Below are 16,236 nucleotides of genomic sequence, written 5' to 3'. Positions count from 1 at the left end.
AGTGTAGCTTTAGCTAGCTAGCAAGCTACGATAGATCAAACCTGATACAGCTGCTGGGGATGACACTATAAACATTACTGTTAGATTCACCATTGGATCCTGATTTGTTTCAAATGGCTTTAATAATAAAAATTTTTTAAAAAGGCGGGACTTCCTGATGGTCTTCTCTCGCCCACAATTCAAGAAATACAGTGCAAGGGGGTTTTTGCTTTCAATATCTCCAAAATGTGGTAAGTTTTATTTACAGTTCAAGTCAAACACATGCAACAATTGTTTTATTGAATAAAAGAACATTTGCAAGACAAACATCTTCCTTGTTTTTTTTTTTGTTGTTTTTTTTTTATTTTGTCCAAAATGTCAATTAAATATACAAAAATAGAGCTTACAAATACTGTACAAGCAAGAATGTCTCAAAAAAAAAAATATTCTGCTGCAGAATTCTTAGTTTTACATCCATGTCTGTGAGCGTCACAAACATTTTCAGTGTTAAACACAGGAGGGAGCGCAGGGTTAGGGTGCAGGGGCAGGGTGTGTGAGCGCAGGGTTAGGAGGTCAAACACGGCGGCATGGCGACGTGGGTCGCTAAAGAACGCACTGGAAAAATGTACACCACAAACCGTGAGGCTTAAGATTGGACGGGAGAAAAGAGCAGTATCGAGGCAAGAGCCTACAATCTGGTAAAACTGCTTCATTTAGATGCAAATCCTCTCTAGATCTTACTGAAGTCCTCAGAGGGAGGACGAGGCCGAGGTCAAGCGTCACTTTGGCATTTAAAACCTTAAATATTGGTAAGATTTGCATCTTCAAATCATCTGTGACACACCAAGCTATGATCAAACACAAAGAGTAAACCAAGATACATTTACATTTATGGAATCCAGCAGTGGCAGCATGGTGGGGCTGGGATTTGAACTTATAAAATTTACAAGCTACCACCTCCTGAAAGAAAGGTTGTAAGAGAGTGGGATTTGAAGGTGGTGGGATTTGAGAAGTAGAAGACTTTCCTCAATGTACTTAAATACCACCAAACTTTCTGCATCTACATATATGGGAACCTCTCCAAATCAGAAAGCATGGTTCTAATAAATGTATATAAAGTTGCACTAGTTGTAGAGACTACCGTGTACATTTTCGATCAAACAAATCTACACACCAGCAGGGGGCGGTAGTGTGCAATCAGTGTTCTTGATAATAGACAATGATTGCTTTGACAGGCTAGACACGCTAATATCCTGCCTTCTATGCGCGTACAATTTAGGTGTCCACACCAGCAGGGGGCAGTTGTGCCAAAAAATCTGTTTGTGATATTGCTATATTATATGAAAGTATGACTTATGATTAATACGAATTAATCAACCCAAAGAAGCGGCACTAAATAATCATCCTCCACGGTCGCATGTCTGTTCAGTGACGAAACAACGGCAAACAGCATGCAGGCAGCAGGGGGCAGTAGCATGCAACTTAAAATACTCAATATCCAATATTCCTGTGCTAGCTGATATGAGCACGTGAGCCTCATCAAATTACGAACATACTGTAGGTTCTACGTGAGCGTGACGTCGTTTCACATTAAACACTAGAAAGTGTTAAATTTTGAAGTTGTCTTTCTGTAGAGTGCTCCCCAGGGCTAAATCCAGGGCTATGATTGGCTGAAATTGTTGGTTAAAAGAGATCGTCGAAACAAGTCGGCTAGCACAACGAGTCAGCTAGACACTTGGCGACGGCTTCTCAATTCGGCTTGGTGTGTCAGAGCTCTAACAGACAACGAGATTTGAATTGACAACATTCCTCCCAGACACGACGATGTCAATTTACGTAAATGATATCGCAGGCGCGAGACACCGATACCGCTTCCCTTGAGGTGCACTATAAGTGCAAAAGAGTTTTTTCCAGTCATATGTGGTTCTTCCCCAAACCGTGGCCAGGAACTCTGAGGCACAAAATTGTACAAGACATCTTGGGATGCGGTGCCATGAAATTCTTCCTTCTTTGAGTAGGAGTTCCTGAAGTCCAATGAAGATATGCTTTCCATGGTTTGGAAGATGGAGAAGATCTCCTGCTATAGAAGTCTGTTGGAACGTCGTCCCAGAAGAGTGGGGGTTATTATAAGGGCAAAATGGGGACTAAATGTGGAATGGGAGGTTCAAAAAGCACATCCCAATCGCATGCCAACTTTTGTCAATATAGTGTGTACACACTCAAAGGACGTTCAACCATCCTTCAACCAGGACTGGGAACTAAAACATCAATGCTTTTTGTTTTGTTTTTATTTTCCCCCTCAAAAGGCTAGGACGCGAGTTTGGAATTCGACACTAAAACGAGCGACGCTTTTACAGCTTTCACCGCTGCGACAAAGAACGCCTTGGGCTTTCATGAAAATGTAACCCACGAGCTCTATTTAAAGCCGATGACCTCCAGTGAAAAGGCTCTACGCAGCACTTTACAGCGCTGATAATGCAGCCGTGGGGAAAGCACCAGAAGCAGAACGCAGTTTCAATGCAACCTGCTGACTGGGGAGCAGCAGCCAAATGCACTTAATGCATTTACACCTTTTTGTGTATTAGATACAAAGTGCTGTACCCCCCCCCACCAAGCTACCTTTTTTTATTTTGCTTTTTTATTAACTTTTAAATGCTGAGTGGATGCTCTGGAACTACAGTGGGGACTATCCATTAACCTGGACTAGTGTTTGTTATGGGGGGGGGCATGTCTGGTTCTATGTGCCTGACTGATCACAGAAAAGATCCCCAGGGCTAATCAAGTTCTGCAAGCTATTTGATTCTATAGATGCTAAAGCACTCCTGTCAGTAATGTCCCGCTAACTTGACTCAAATCGGTTTGGGATTAACAATTTTGAGAAGAAAAAAAATATTGACAAACAGCCTAAGTGCTCGCTAAGTGTGTGTTAGCATGCTAACGTGTCCTTTTCGCAAACAAGTTAAGTTTACAAGTTAAGCGTTACTAGTACGAGTTAGTGTATCCCTAAAATACCGTTCGCCTCGAATTCGAATTGTAGTGCAGAGGGGATTCTGACAATGAAATCTCAAAATGCTCTTGTAAAAAAAAAAAAACTTCTTTCCATTCGTTTTGTCTGGACGTGCTCTTGGACTGAGTAATAGCAGCGGAACCTACCAAATCATAACGTCACCCCATTTGTTTTTTATTCACATTTGTCGAGCCGATTGGATACCCTTTTTCTGCACTGAAACAAAACCTTAAGCTGGAATATGACCACAAAACTGGTCTCGGATCAGCCCAGAAGAGCTACTTCTATCCACGTAGGATTCCTTCCTACGATAAACCAGAGCTTTTCCGGGTCATCTCCGAACGTCGTTTCCGTCTTCATCGGTGACGAGTGGAACTCTGCGCTGTTCAAAAGCACTTCTTGATCACATTGTATTGGTTTCACGCAAATCGGGAGCTCTGTGTACATCACTAAAAATGAAAACTAGATATTAATAATACAATGGAAAAATAATACAAAACCTGCTACCGTCTGCACAACCAGAAATATTTAGTCTTGAGTAAAGTGCTTGTTTAAAAAAAAGTATAATTTTTTGCTTGTTGTGGTGAACAATTTTTCTTTTCCTCTTGCGTTATAAATAGTTAGTGTTCGCCTCTTGCGCTGGTGTCCGCAGAAAAGTGCTTTGGTGTAGAATAGTCCAAATCTTCGCTGTCCCCTTTAAAGGAATAATAAAACGTTGATCTTGGTTGGGACTTGCCAGGCATGATCAGGGCATGGTGGTCAATCTTCTAGAGGACGCTACCGCTTTTTGTTGATGTCATCGTGTACCTGTACAGTAGAGCTTTCGAGGGGTAGAGGTAGGAGGACAAAAAGGAAATGAGGAGGACGGGCTACACCAGGTTCTCCACCCCGGGCAAGGGCTGCTGCGTGAGGACCGTCGTCTCAGTCGTGCCCTGCTGCTGTGCCAGCTGTAAGACAGCCATGTTGCACAAGGGACACACCTTCCTCACCTCCAACCACTTGATGAGGCACCTGAGAGCGGCAGAGCGAGGCAGAAAGAAGAGAGAAAGAAAGATGGATGAGTTAAAAAGTCAAATAAATTGCCTTCTTGAAAAAAACTCATTTTTATTTAACAGTTTCTTGGATGGTGGAATTTGATTGGTTTGAGCTGCTCAAGCAAATTCACACCACCACAGCATGGGGTAAATTCCCAAGCAAACAACCAACCCAGGCACTGGAGCCTGGGACAAGCCTCTCCTAGATGTGGAAGGGCTCCCTTTTGATTCTGGTTGCTCTAAAGGTTTTTTTCCTCACCACCTTCACCACTGGCTCAATCATTAGGGATAAAATTATAAATATTGAAAGTACATCCTTAATCTATTTCTTTATATCCATTATTATTGCTCAGTGCCATGTTCTCGGGGAGGTGGTAGCTCAGAATGGACTTATGGACCAATTGGAAGGTTGTGGGTTCACATCCCAGCACCACCAAGCTGCCGAGCCTTCGAGCAAAGCGGTCAACCCTTTGACTGCTAAATTGTAAGAGTTTGATCCTTGCAAGCCCCTCTTTAATGGCCAAATGCCGTTAAAATGTGAAGCCTGGTATTGCCAAGCTGCCACTCTTGGGGCTCTTAATACCCTTAATTCTCTGTGCCACATGGGTCCTGTAACATGGTTGACCTTAGCTTCTTAACAAAGCAAGAACAAATTTTACTGCACTGTAAATTACATGTGACATGTATTAAAACAGGTCTGTTTTAGGGACACTGTATCCCATCTGACCTCTGAGCCCAAAACCTCGGATATATACGAAAAAAAGACGTCTCACAATCTCTTTGAGTTTTCAGTATCTTAATTTTCTAAAAATGAAACGGTACAGAATAATCCAACGTGTTTTCCCTCTGCCTCTGGAATTTTGACCATCCTGGGAACGGGGAGTGAACGAAAAGGAAACAAAGGAAAAAACATCTTAATTTTTCTGCTTTTATCCCCGGAAGCATTGAAAATGTCCTGGAACAGTGTGTTTGAAGAATTAGTCAGTTGTACTGTACATCATGTTCTTCAGGATTTACCGCCTCACAGGGGGCGCCGTGTGTACAGTGTGTACAGGGTATTGTGTGTGTTTAGCTGCTCATGTTTATACTGCATACTCCAAAAATGTAAAGTATTTCATAATGCATGGGACAGGAATTACTGGGAAGAAAAGAAAAATAAATAAATAAATAAATGAATAAACGCAAATTCTCAAAATCCAGAATCCAGTAGCCGCTTCCCATCAGCCACTGCACCAAGTCGCATGTTTGTTTCTGCCCCTGAATCACACTGTCAGTTAAATACCACTCGTATACAGACTACAGACTGTTTTCTGCCCATCCTGTCTCTTGTTTGTCTCTGGAATGGTTCCTGAGATGCACTTGGATTTTGTTCATACTCGATGTTTCTGTGCTTCACGTTTCAGGATTTGCTCTCTTTATTCGTGTTCGAATGTTTGTTAGTTTGTTTGTTTTTTCAGATTATGTGACAATTTCAGTCTCGAACTCGATTATCAGTGATTCATTAGTAACGGTATTTTTTTTCTTTGTGTTGCAAATTTGCATTAAGAAAAAAACAAAAAAGTCATTAACATCCTCTAGATTTAATTTGAATATACAGTGGTATCCTGACCTATGAGTGCATTAATGTACGAGTTTTCCGAGGTACGAGCGGTCACTCGGTCGATTTTTTGCTTTGTTACGCGAGCAAAGAATTGAGGTACGAGCTCGAGACGCCACTGCTGGATGGCGAAGCGAAGCCAGAAAGCGAAGATTGTGACAAAAGAAGAAAAAGTAAAAATTTTCAAGTTTAGGGATACGTAGTGTGATAGTAAAAAACGAGTTTTCCCTCTGCCTCCGCCTATCGCCTCTAAAATTTCTGACATCTTGAGACTCGCAAATAAAAAATCCAGTATTTAGAGGCAGTGAAGTCTGTGTTTGTTGCATTAATTCTGTTTTATTTTTTATAAAAATAATGTAATAAAAAATGTGAACCTGTAGAGCAATGTAAAGCAAAAAAAGGGGAACATGTTTTAAGACGTTTGTCTATTCCTTATAATCTCACAATCTCACAACACCACATCTGATCAATATTTCCAATCTAGCATCCGAAATGTCTACTATGGAGCCGTTTGCAAAAATGATGACTAATACGATACAAACTAGAGCAACATATTCAGAAATCGCAATCCAGAAGAGTATGGTGCGGGGTGGGGCAGGTCAGGACGGGGTTGTTCTGAATTTTTCTGCAATGACTATGTCCCAATTTTGTGTGTTGTTTAACCGTGTAAGAAGAGGACGTGTGAAAGCAAGCGAACTCCATATGAACTCCATATGAGCAAAACCAGAACGTTGGATGAAGCCACAGATGAATAATGTGCTGGTGGTTGATCAGTTATTTTACACCCAGGTGATTTGAGAGTCCCACAAATCCAAATAAGTTAAAGTTTAACAATAAGATGACACGGGTACCTTCTACCTTCTGGTCATTCAATTTGTATTTTAGAAATATTTAGATTTTCTTCTAAAACTCCAGTATCGAACTACGAAAAAAAAAAACATTTCTTCGTGGAAAAAATAAAAAAATCGAAAAGAAAATCGAAAGGAAACTTAAACCAGATGTTTTTAGTGTCGGATCAGAAGTGGGCGGGGCTTTTATTCGGTATGAGCAGTATTATATCGATCTTTTTTATTGTAACAATTTTTACAATATTTCACGAATAAAAACTACGAAAAATGAGGAGTGTTTAAAAAAGTATTTGATTCGAGCAAATCGTTTTTTAAACATAATCGTTTGTATATTTTCGCAGCAAAAAACAAACTAATGAATGCATGTCGTCTCACAAATGCCAAACTATCAACTCGAAACTTTCATTCTGACTTGATTTTAGAATCGTCCCAACTTTTTTTTTTTTTTTTTATCATCATCTCAGATTTCCAACTCGTTACTTCGTCATTTTCCCCTTCTCAGGTTTTAACGCTTAGGAAATGTGGGATTTTTTGGGAGCATTGAATACAGAAACCAGAACATTTTAAAGTCGAAACATGTGCATGTGCCTCCCCACCTACATCACTACCTGACTTTTCTAACACCCTCATAGCTGAATGAATCTCCACAAAATCTAGTGGAACATCTCAGAAGAGTGGAGGTTCTTATAACTGCACATGAAAACTAGATGTGAAAACTAGAAAAGTCAGCCATCTTGGAATCCTCTCGGGACAATCACACGCCAAAGTTTTTCAAAAAGCTATGGTTTGTTTTCGTTTGTTTTCCGTTTAACCCTGAAGATCTTCAAGATTATTTTATTTGTAATAGTATTTTCCCAGATCAGACATTCCTGCTAATGATCCCAATCTGATTTCATCTGGAAAGAAGCGCAAGCCAAGCGTAAACGAGTACACCCATTTCAGCGTGGGCGAGGTGGAAATGTTGTTTTCTCCACCCACTCTCGAGAACCGGGGATGTTTGGTGCTGAGGCGTGATCCTGATACTCACTTCCTGTGGAAGGCATGCTTGCACGGACAGATCCCCAGCTCGTCCTTCTGCTTGAACTCCTCCAAGCACACGGCGCAGATCTGGAAAGAAAGAAAGAAAGAAAGAGAGAGAGAGAGAGAGAGAGAGAGAGAGAGAGAGAGAGAGAGAGTGAGTGAGTGAGTGAGTGAGTGAGTGAGTGAGTGAGTGAGTGAGTGAGTGAGCGAGCGAGCGAGCGAGCAACACCGGACGGGAAATGAGCGAAAAAGATATGCTGCTTAGACACGATTTCCCAGAAACCTGTGCAGAACTTTCGGGGTCATGAACGTCACTGGGGTTTGTTGGTTAACGTTTTAATGACGAGGTACTCGGGACGCAGAGGTCTCAAATGCTTATACTATGAACCTTACACTAGGTGTCTGGTCAGGCTGATTGCACACACACTGCTCTACAAAATTGTATCTAGTTTTATTTGCTACAAAGTTTTCATACGTTTAGTGTAGAACAAAAAAATTGGAGTCCGAATCACCTAAAATGTAATTTTTTTGGTCTATGCTCCACGCTAAACTATACAGTAAACGTATTGGGGCACCAGACTTTTCCATCCATATGTGCTTCTTTCTCCAAATGTTAGCACAAACAATAGTATAGAAAGTCTTTGGTTGCTGTAGCATGAACTTTCCCCTTCACTTCACACATCTAGGAGACCCAAACCTGTTCCAGCATGACAATACCACAAATCCAGCTTCATGCTTTCCATGGCATTGAGTGGAAGATCTCCTGCTATAAAGTTCCAACCCTATTAAACATGAATAGCATATGTCTTCTACTCATGGAAGACATGGAAGATCTTGAGTGGCAATAGGCTCCAACCCCATTGAACGCCTTTGGGATAAATATGGAACGCTGCCTGCAGCCCAGGTCTCCTCACCTTCTCACCTACATCAGGACCTGACTTTAACACCCTTGTGGCTGAATGAAAATCCACCAAATCCAGTGAAACATCTTCTCATAAGAGTCGGGATTATTATAAGAGCAAATGTGGACTAAATGTGGAAAGACTAGACGTATGAGAGAATGGTGTATACTGATTGGTCAGTTTCCTCTGTAGGCATAAGTTTACTGTCACGATTCGGGTCAAATATAAGACAGATTTTACTCGCTGTATTGTTTGTACCAGCAATAGGTGTTGTTCATCTAAGTCAAGTCAAGTCAAGTTTATTTCTATTGCGCTTTTCACAACAGACATTGTCTCAAAGCAGCTTTACAGAAATCAACAGTGAAGGTGAATGGTGTGTATTTATCCCTGATGAGCAGCCGTGGCGACTGTGGCAAGGAAAAACTCCCTTAGATGTAATGAGGAAGAAACCTTGAGAGGAACCAGACTCAAAAGGGGAACCCATCCTCATCTGGGTGACATCAAGAGTTTGATCATAAATCTTTCAACAATACAGAACACTGGACAGTGAGAACTAACATGATTACTGGAGTATAAGATTATAAGTGATGTTCTTTCTGCAGTCTTAAACAGTCTATATGGTTAGTAGCTCCGAGTTTTATGAGCTCAGCATTTGTGGTCACCACAGATCCAGCATCAGCTTCTGCATGCCAGAGCCTTTAAACACTCCAGGAGATCTAACTGGCTAGCTGCTGAAGAGCTACTCAAAGTCCTTCATGATAACGACAAAGTTCCTGTAGTTGCCAAAGATTGTAAAAACTACTCCACGGGTCGAACAATATTTCTCAATTTTCGAAATTTATCGGTTAGGGACATCCGCTTGACATTGCGGCAATGCTGCGACGCGTCGTTTCGAGGTGCTCCGAGTGGTTTAAAAAGCGAAGACCATCACGTGAGATCAGGAAGACCTTCAAAAATGTGAAAGGTGCCAAAACCTGAAAAGCAGTGCAACCCAAAAAGAGCAGCAGGGCAAAAAACGAGGAGGTAAAGAAATGATCCGAGGAGCGCTTGGGTGTTTTAGAAAGCTTGAAGGTGTTTTAAAACAATCTCTTGCTGTGAGGTAAGTAAAGGGAAGAAAGCTCTCTGCAGGGAGACTCTGACAAAAAGTCCTTCCACGGTCTTAGCCACTGATATATTTCCCATGGATCCTGGCAGCGGCTTTACATAATTGCTGTTTCTTGTTACAGATCTACCCGTGACACTGTGTATTCCTGGCGTTGATAAACTAAGGCTCAGGCTGGGAAATTTACACCGGAGTATTAGAGCTAGCCTTTCATTAGCACTTCTCCAGCAAGCCAAGACCAGGATTCCAGATATTGGCTATGTATAGCAGAGGGGAGCCAATTTTATTGCGTCTATAATATTTATTTTTTCAAGGTGCTGTTGATAATAAAAAGTGTCAAAAAAATTAAAAATAAATATATATATATATATATATAGATTATATCATATCATATTGTGTTGTTGTTCATCTGCCTTTGGGAAGAGATTCTAATCATGACCATCATCATCAAATATAATTTTATATATATACTGTGTATATATATATATATATATGAGATGATGGGCTTCCCAGCAGCCTTTGCACTTCCATGTCCCAATCACATGTCATTCCTGAGACACACCTAATTCAAATTCACTGCTTGGCACTTGGATAAAAATCTCACCCTTATCTCAGCCCTCTTAGTTTCTGCAGCTGCATCGATGCCTTTTCCACTTGAAGAAAGAGATTTACAACGATCTGACACACTCGCTGTTCTGTTCTGATGTGTAGAATATTGCACCTCATAGTCTCTAAGATGGGCTGGGCGCTGGATTCTGCGGGAAGGTCGTTCTGACATCCTGTCTCTAAGGTAAGCACACTATCCGGCTTGAAGTTTTAAATGTAAGGAAGGTCAGTAAAAAGACAGTATAGGATTCCGAACACTCAAACTTAACTGGGTTTAGGATTTGATTATTGGGGATAGGATGTGATTATTGCTTTCATCTGCCAGCTGAGTGATAGGATGTCATATGACGGCTGCTGCTCAGTGTTCTGGCCTTTTAAGCACTCGGTCGAAAGCGGTGCACTGTGATGTCACAGAGGTAAACCGTGAAACTCCCTCTAGTGGTCAAGCGTGGAAATACAACTAAAAGGGAATGCTTTCCTACATAGATAAAAAAAAAAAAACATGATTATACAATCTAGCTAACTAATGCAGTTTTATTTCCAAGGTTCTAGTTCAGTGAAACTTCTAGTACAATCAGAAACAATACAAATTTATTGTACAATACAGTTTCTGTTCCGGAGGACCAGGGCGATGCTGGTTTTTTATTTTCAAACCTTTTTTCCCAAATGCCATTTTTTCCCTGTGTTTTTCTCCGTCTCCAAATTAAAATTCCGAAATTGAATCCGCATTTGCTGTTATGAAAAAGCTCTTCTGGGAAGATGTTCCACTAGATCTTGTTGAGATTTGTGGAGATTCATTCTACCAGGTGAAGTGAGGAGGACGGATTTCATGCTAGCGCACCCAAAATACAGTGGAACCCGGTTATGTCGATGTCCTAGGGGGTCGCCAAAAAGCATCGAGGTAACCGATGATCGAGATAAACAAAAATCAAAATGGCGGCATTATATTAACGTGCTTGAAATTTCTTTATGTACATGATGTGCGTTAATAAATGAGAACGTGCATGCACGTGTTTTTGAAGTTTTTTTTTACACAACAGCGTTGCTGCGATTTGTTTGATGAAGGCATGCTATAAAATACATACAGTACATGTTTATCTGTCAGAATCCACCTGCCACGCCCCTTCGCCCCTTCAGCGTGTCAGGTGCTTTCGCCGCTTTCTCTGAAGCTCTCGGCTTCAATCGCGCACATATGGTGCTCGTTTATCATCATCACCAGCTCCTATTTAAACTTCCACACTCTCACTGTCCATTATTGTTGGTATATGTTGGTTCACGGCTGTCGTTATTATCGCGCATGCGTATCCCGGTACGTGCCTTCCCACCGGCACTCTCTCAACGGCTGCGCTTTTCTTCCCAAAGCCACGCCGTGCCCCTACTAACGCTACGAACACTAGCACTAACTAACAGCAGAGATTCACCAGTATACAATACAACACCTGTAGCAGCTGTAAGACTTGATTTTACTGCCACTTCCGCGAGTTCTTCTGCGGCTGCACCGAGATAACCGGCGTTAAATGGCAAATTTTTCCCCCCTTGTGTTCGAGATATTAGGGTTCGGCGACATAAAAACCGATAAAAAATGCTTAGAAAAAGCGAGAATTTGGCGGTTCCACTTCAAAACCGTCGACTTAATAGGGTTGTCGAGGTAACCGAGGGCGAGATAAGCGGATTCCACTGTACATCTATGTGCCTCTAAATTTGTAGGAATAGTTTTGGGAAGGACCACATACGGCTGGGAAAGTCGGGTGTCACAATACTTTTGCTCACACCGCAAATTGCTAAATAGGCTAAGCGCTAAGTTGTTTGCTAATTGCTAATGCGGGTTTGTTTACGATTTGAACCGAATGCCTATTCACAGCGCTGTGACTCTTTCACAAATATACAACCGCTCATCTCCTGAGAGATGAGACGGAGATCCAAATGCCATGACCCCGTTCGAAACTTGTACGGAACTGTACTGAAATCCCGAACGCGATCGTACAGAATCCAGGCTCCCGGTTTTTGAATGTGAGGTCAGACTTCTGGAAATGAGCACGACCCAGAAACATGTGAGTATTTATAGCCACTGTAAGCAATCTGTATATCAGCACGCAGTTCCCGGGATCTTCTAACAGCACGGCCCTCATCGACACCATCATACGGATTACTTTCGCAGCTGTGTTGCTGTTTTTATGGGCTTTATATGGAGACGAGGCTTAAAAAAGATGGGATGGTATATCATTAAAAGCTGGCCAAGATAATGATATAGTACAGCAAGTGCAAATAAAAAAACCCATCATCAGTAGCAGTAGCCTTGTTTATCTCTCCTTCCTACTCACAGCAATAGGATTTGTAGATCGTACAAATAACTCCTGCTTTAAAGCTCGTTTGGAATCACCCAGTCGTACGATTTCACAGAGACGTGCATCTTCTTTGTGTCTATAATCTATAAATGTCCTGATGTTCCACTTTATTTTCATTGAAAAATTCACCTTTAGCATGAAGAACAGCTTCAAACACACCAAGCAACCGGACATGTAACAGGTGTGAAGAAACCAAAGTCCAAAAGACATAGATATTAAGTTCAGCTTTATTTGTTCTTATCTTTCAAAGCAGTGTTTCTAGGACGATCTCATCTACGCTAGCTGTTAAGACAGCACTAAGTAAAGAGTTGTAGCTCACTGAGGTTTCAAGTCCCTGTATCGCCAGGCTGCCACTCTCGGGCCCTTGAGCATGGCCCTTAACCCTCCAGGGGCGCTGTATCATGGCTGACCCTGCGCTCTGATCCAGAGCAGGGATATGCGTAGAAAAGATTTCACTGTGCTTTAATGTATATGTGGAAAAGTCTATTCTTCTACTAACGCTGTATAACGTCAACGTGTTTCAATAATTAGATCACTTCTATAATAATTACACGTCTTTACTGTCGCCATTATACCTAGGCTTAGGACTACAATAGAAGCAGTACTGAGATCTGCAAACGTCTGAGAACGTTAGAGGGAAACCCAGAGATGTGAAGGTGCTTACCTCATGTAGGTTCAGCTCTTTGACTTTTTCCTTCTGAATAACCTGTGAGCAGATAAAAAGTTACACATTTGGTCATTTAATTTCTTTAAAATATTATAGTTATTAAATATATGTTTCAGCTTAGTAGATACCTGATTCACTCACTACCACCACCACCACCACCACCACCACCACTACTACTACTACTACTACTACTAATAATAATAATAACAATAATCATTGATTTATATCGTTTAAAAATTCAAAATGCAGCTTAAAACACCCGATAAAATAAAAGAAAGAGGTAAATAAACAGCTCAGATCATTTAAATATAATATACATATAAATAAATAAAATAATTTTTATCATTTCACCCCCCGTTCTGTTTCTCAGATTTTTTTGTATTATTAGTATTCAGATTAGTAATTATTTTGTACATGCAAAAAAAAAAAGTGGTTCAAGGTGACAGTATGGAAAGAAGGAAAGAAAAAAGGTACAAAACAAACAAACAAACAAACAAAGAAAAAGAAAGAAACCAACTAACAAACAAAGAAACTCACAAATAACCAAAGAAAGAAAGAAAGAAACAACCCAAGAAAAAGGAACCAACCAACAAACAAACAAACAAACTCACAAAGCAAGAAAGAAAAAATCAAACAAGCACACCAACAACAAAAAAGAAAGAAAAAGAAAGAAACCAACAAACAACAACCAAGAAATAAAGAAACACAAAGCAAAAAGAAAGAAGAAAACAAGCAAACCAACAACCAAACAAACAAACAAACAACAACCCAATTATGAAAGAAAGAAACTCACAAAACCAGAAACCACGTCAGAAAGAAAGAAAGAAAGAAAGAAAGAAAGAAAGAAAGAAAGAAAGAAAGAAAGAAAGAAAGAGAAAGAAGGAAACAATGAAGTTGATCTTCCAGCTCACACTGCACTTTACATGAATCCTATAATAAAGAACTTGAGGTCGTGTGCAGTTCGGAGGGTGAGGAACATCTGGCAGAAGAATTCAGTGAGCTCGACCTATAGAGGTCATAAACACTGCTAAGTGACGACTGTGAATGCAATTAAGTTGTAGTGGGGGGGCACTAACTTTAGGAAAACCTGTATGTCAGTTACATCAGTTCACACTGACAGTTATAATAAATACCTGTTTATACGCATACAGCTCCTTGTGGGCCTGGTGCCGTAACCTGCAACACACAAACAAAACCGTTTTTAAAACTAAATCAAAATCTGATGTGTAACTCATATCAGTTGCAGAAGTTTTTTCCCCTTTAGTCAGCAAAAATCTGATATACAGTGATAAATTTAAGGAAAAATTCGATCAGTGATTATTATAAACATCACTCAAATTTAGAACAAAAGTTCTAACGGAGGTCAAAGAAATGCATCGTGGACACTACCACACCCATCAGTTAGAAGAACCTTGGACCATGTCAGAACCATGCCAGACCGTCTAAATTAAAAAATTAAAAAATGTTCGCTTGTTTTGATTTGATTCCTGATTGGCAGACGGCCCTGTCCACGCTTCTGAAACGCAAAAGAAAATCATCTGTTGTCCTTTTATTTGAATTCCATCTCTGGTAATTTTCCGCTCGCGTACACACGTCGCTCTGCATTGATGTAAAGTGTGTGTGTGTATTTCTGCTCGGATGCTGAGAAGCGCTGAACTGCAGACCGTGTGTTCAGGAGCAAATCTTGGTTCAGGGCAGGTCCAATAAACAAGTCAGGATGAATGCATGGGTTCTTCTAGGTTCAGTAATAATCAATAAAGTGTGAAAGAAAGAAAAAAAACAATAAACAAACCAACAGAGTAAGCAAGAAAGAAAGCAAGAAAGAACGAAACAAGCAAGCAAGAAAGCAAGATAGAAAGAAAGATAGAAAGCAAGAAAGAAAGAAAAAAGAAAGATAGATAGAAAGAAAGAAAGCAAAAATAACAAAAGAAAGCAAAAAAAAAGAAACAAGCAGGAAAGAAAGAAAGAAAGAAAGAAAGAAAGAAGAAAGAAAGAAAGAAAGAAAGAAAGAACGAAACAAGCAAGAAAGAAAGAAAGAAAGAAAGAAAGATAGATAGATAGATAGATAGATAGATAGATAGATAGATAGATAGATAGATAGATAGATAGATAGAAAGAAAGAAAGCAAAAATAACAAAAGAAAGCAAGAAAGAAACAAGCAAAAATAAAGAAAGATAGAAAGAAAGAAAGCAAAAATAACAAAAGAAAGAAAGAAAGAAAAAGAAAGAAGCAAAAATAAATAAAGATAAAAGACGAAAGAAAGAAAGATAGATAGAAATCAATCAACTAAAGCAAAAAAGAAAGAAAAAAAACAGGAGAAAAGGAGAAGACTAGCGTTCCTGCACACTGACATGCTTCCAGAAAAATGGAAAGGAATAAAAGCAACTAACCAAAACAAAAAAAAAAACAGTAAAGAGATGAATATTGTGCGTAGGATTTTACAAACAGGAGGATCCAAAGTGACCACCGTAAACCAGTCTCTGTGATTTGTAAAAGGTGGGCATGGTGGCAGCTGTGACACTAAAGATGGCCTGCATAAATATTTGGACAGAATTCTACAACACGTCTAATCATCTTTTTTCTTTTGGGTTATTTGCTCCAAAAAAATGGCCTGGAACAATATTTCTTTTCCGATTTGCCATGCAAGCCACATCAGACGTTTCCCAACCCCCGCCTTGAGGATACGTACAGTAGATAAACACGAGGCTGCCGTGTGTGTGTGTGTGTGTGTGTTTTCAAAGCCTGGAAGCGTGTGTGTGTGTGTGTGTGTGTGTGTGTGTGTGTGTGTGTGTGTGTGCTGTCTTTAGTAAGAAGCTGTGATATTTATCCTTGCGTCAGCTTGCGTGTAGGATGAATCGCGGGACATTTCAGGCGCACGTGCGAGCTCACGATCGACTCGTGCAACACGTAACGAGCGTGCTCAGGAGAACGTGTCGGGGAAACGCTTTCAGGTGGAGGTGACGTGATGCTGTGCGATCCGGAGGGCCACTTCCATGCATTGTGCGAGGCACGAGACTGCTATTTTGAGAACTTGCTAAATCGGTGGCTCCCAGCATGGTCGCCTTGACCCGCTGGTGTGGAGCGGTGCGAAGTCGTCAGGAGATGAGGGCGCGGCGGAATGACTTGGAC

At 40.6% G+C, this 16,236-nt stretch overlaps 1 protein-coding gene across 2 annotated transcripts in view; it reads right to left on the bottom strand.

Annotated features, from left to right (window-relative positions):
- Positions 1 to 202: 202 nt before the first annotated feature.
- The window catches only part of rnf24 (ring finger protein 24), a 33,362-nt gene continuing 17,328 nt past the window's right edge, over positions 203 to 16,236 (bottom strand). The window contains exons 3-6 of one of the 2 annotated variants that reach the window (XM_046843039.1): positions 14,241 to 14,283; positions 13,105 to 13,146; positions 7,493 to 7,572; positions 203 to 3,997 (exon numbers count right to left, since the gene is read on the bottom strand). In XM_046843039.1, coding sequence (XP_046698995.1) covers positions 3,856 to 3,997; positions 7,493 to 7,572; positions 13,105 to 13,146; positions 14,241 to 14,283 — 307 coding nt within the window. In that variant the 3' untranslated portion in view covers positions 203 to 3,855. Of the gene's footprint in view, positions 3,998 to 7,492; positions 7,573 to 10,093; positions 10,473 to 13,104; positions 13,147 to 14,240; positions 14,284 to 16,236 lie in introns of those variants that run through there. The other variant, XM_046843040.1, reaches the window with a different exon arrangement.

The sequence above is a fragment of the Silurus meridionalis genome, chromosome 28 (assembly GCF_014805685.1).
Source record: "Silurus meridionalis isolate SWU-2019-XX chromosome 28, ASM1480568v1, whole genome shotgun sequence".
Taxonomy (NCBI): domain Eukaryota; kingdom Metazoa; phylum Chordata; class Actinopteri; order Siluriformes; family Siluridae; genus Silurus; species Silurus meridionalis.
The sequence above is the reverse complement of the archived record's forward strand: the minus strand, read 5'-3'. Positions and strand labels throughout refer to the sequence as shown.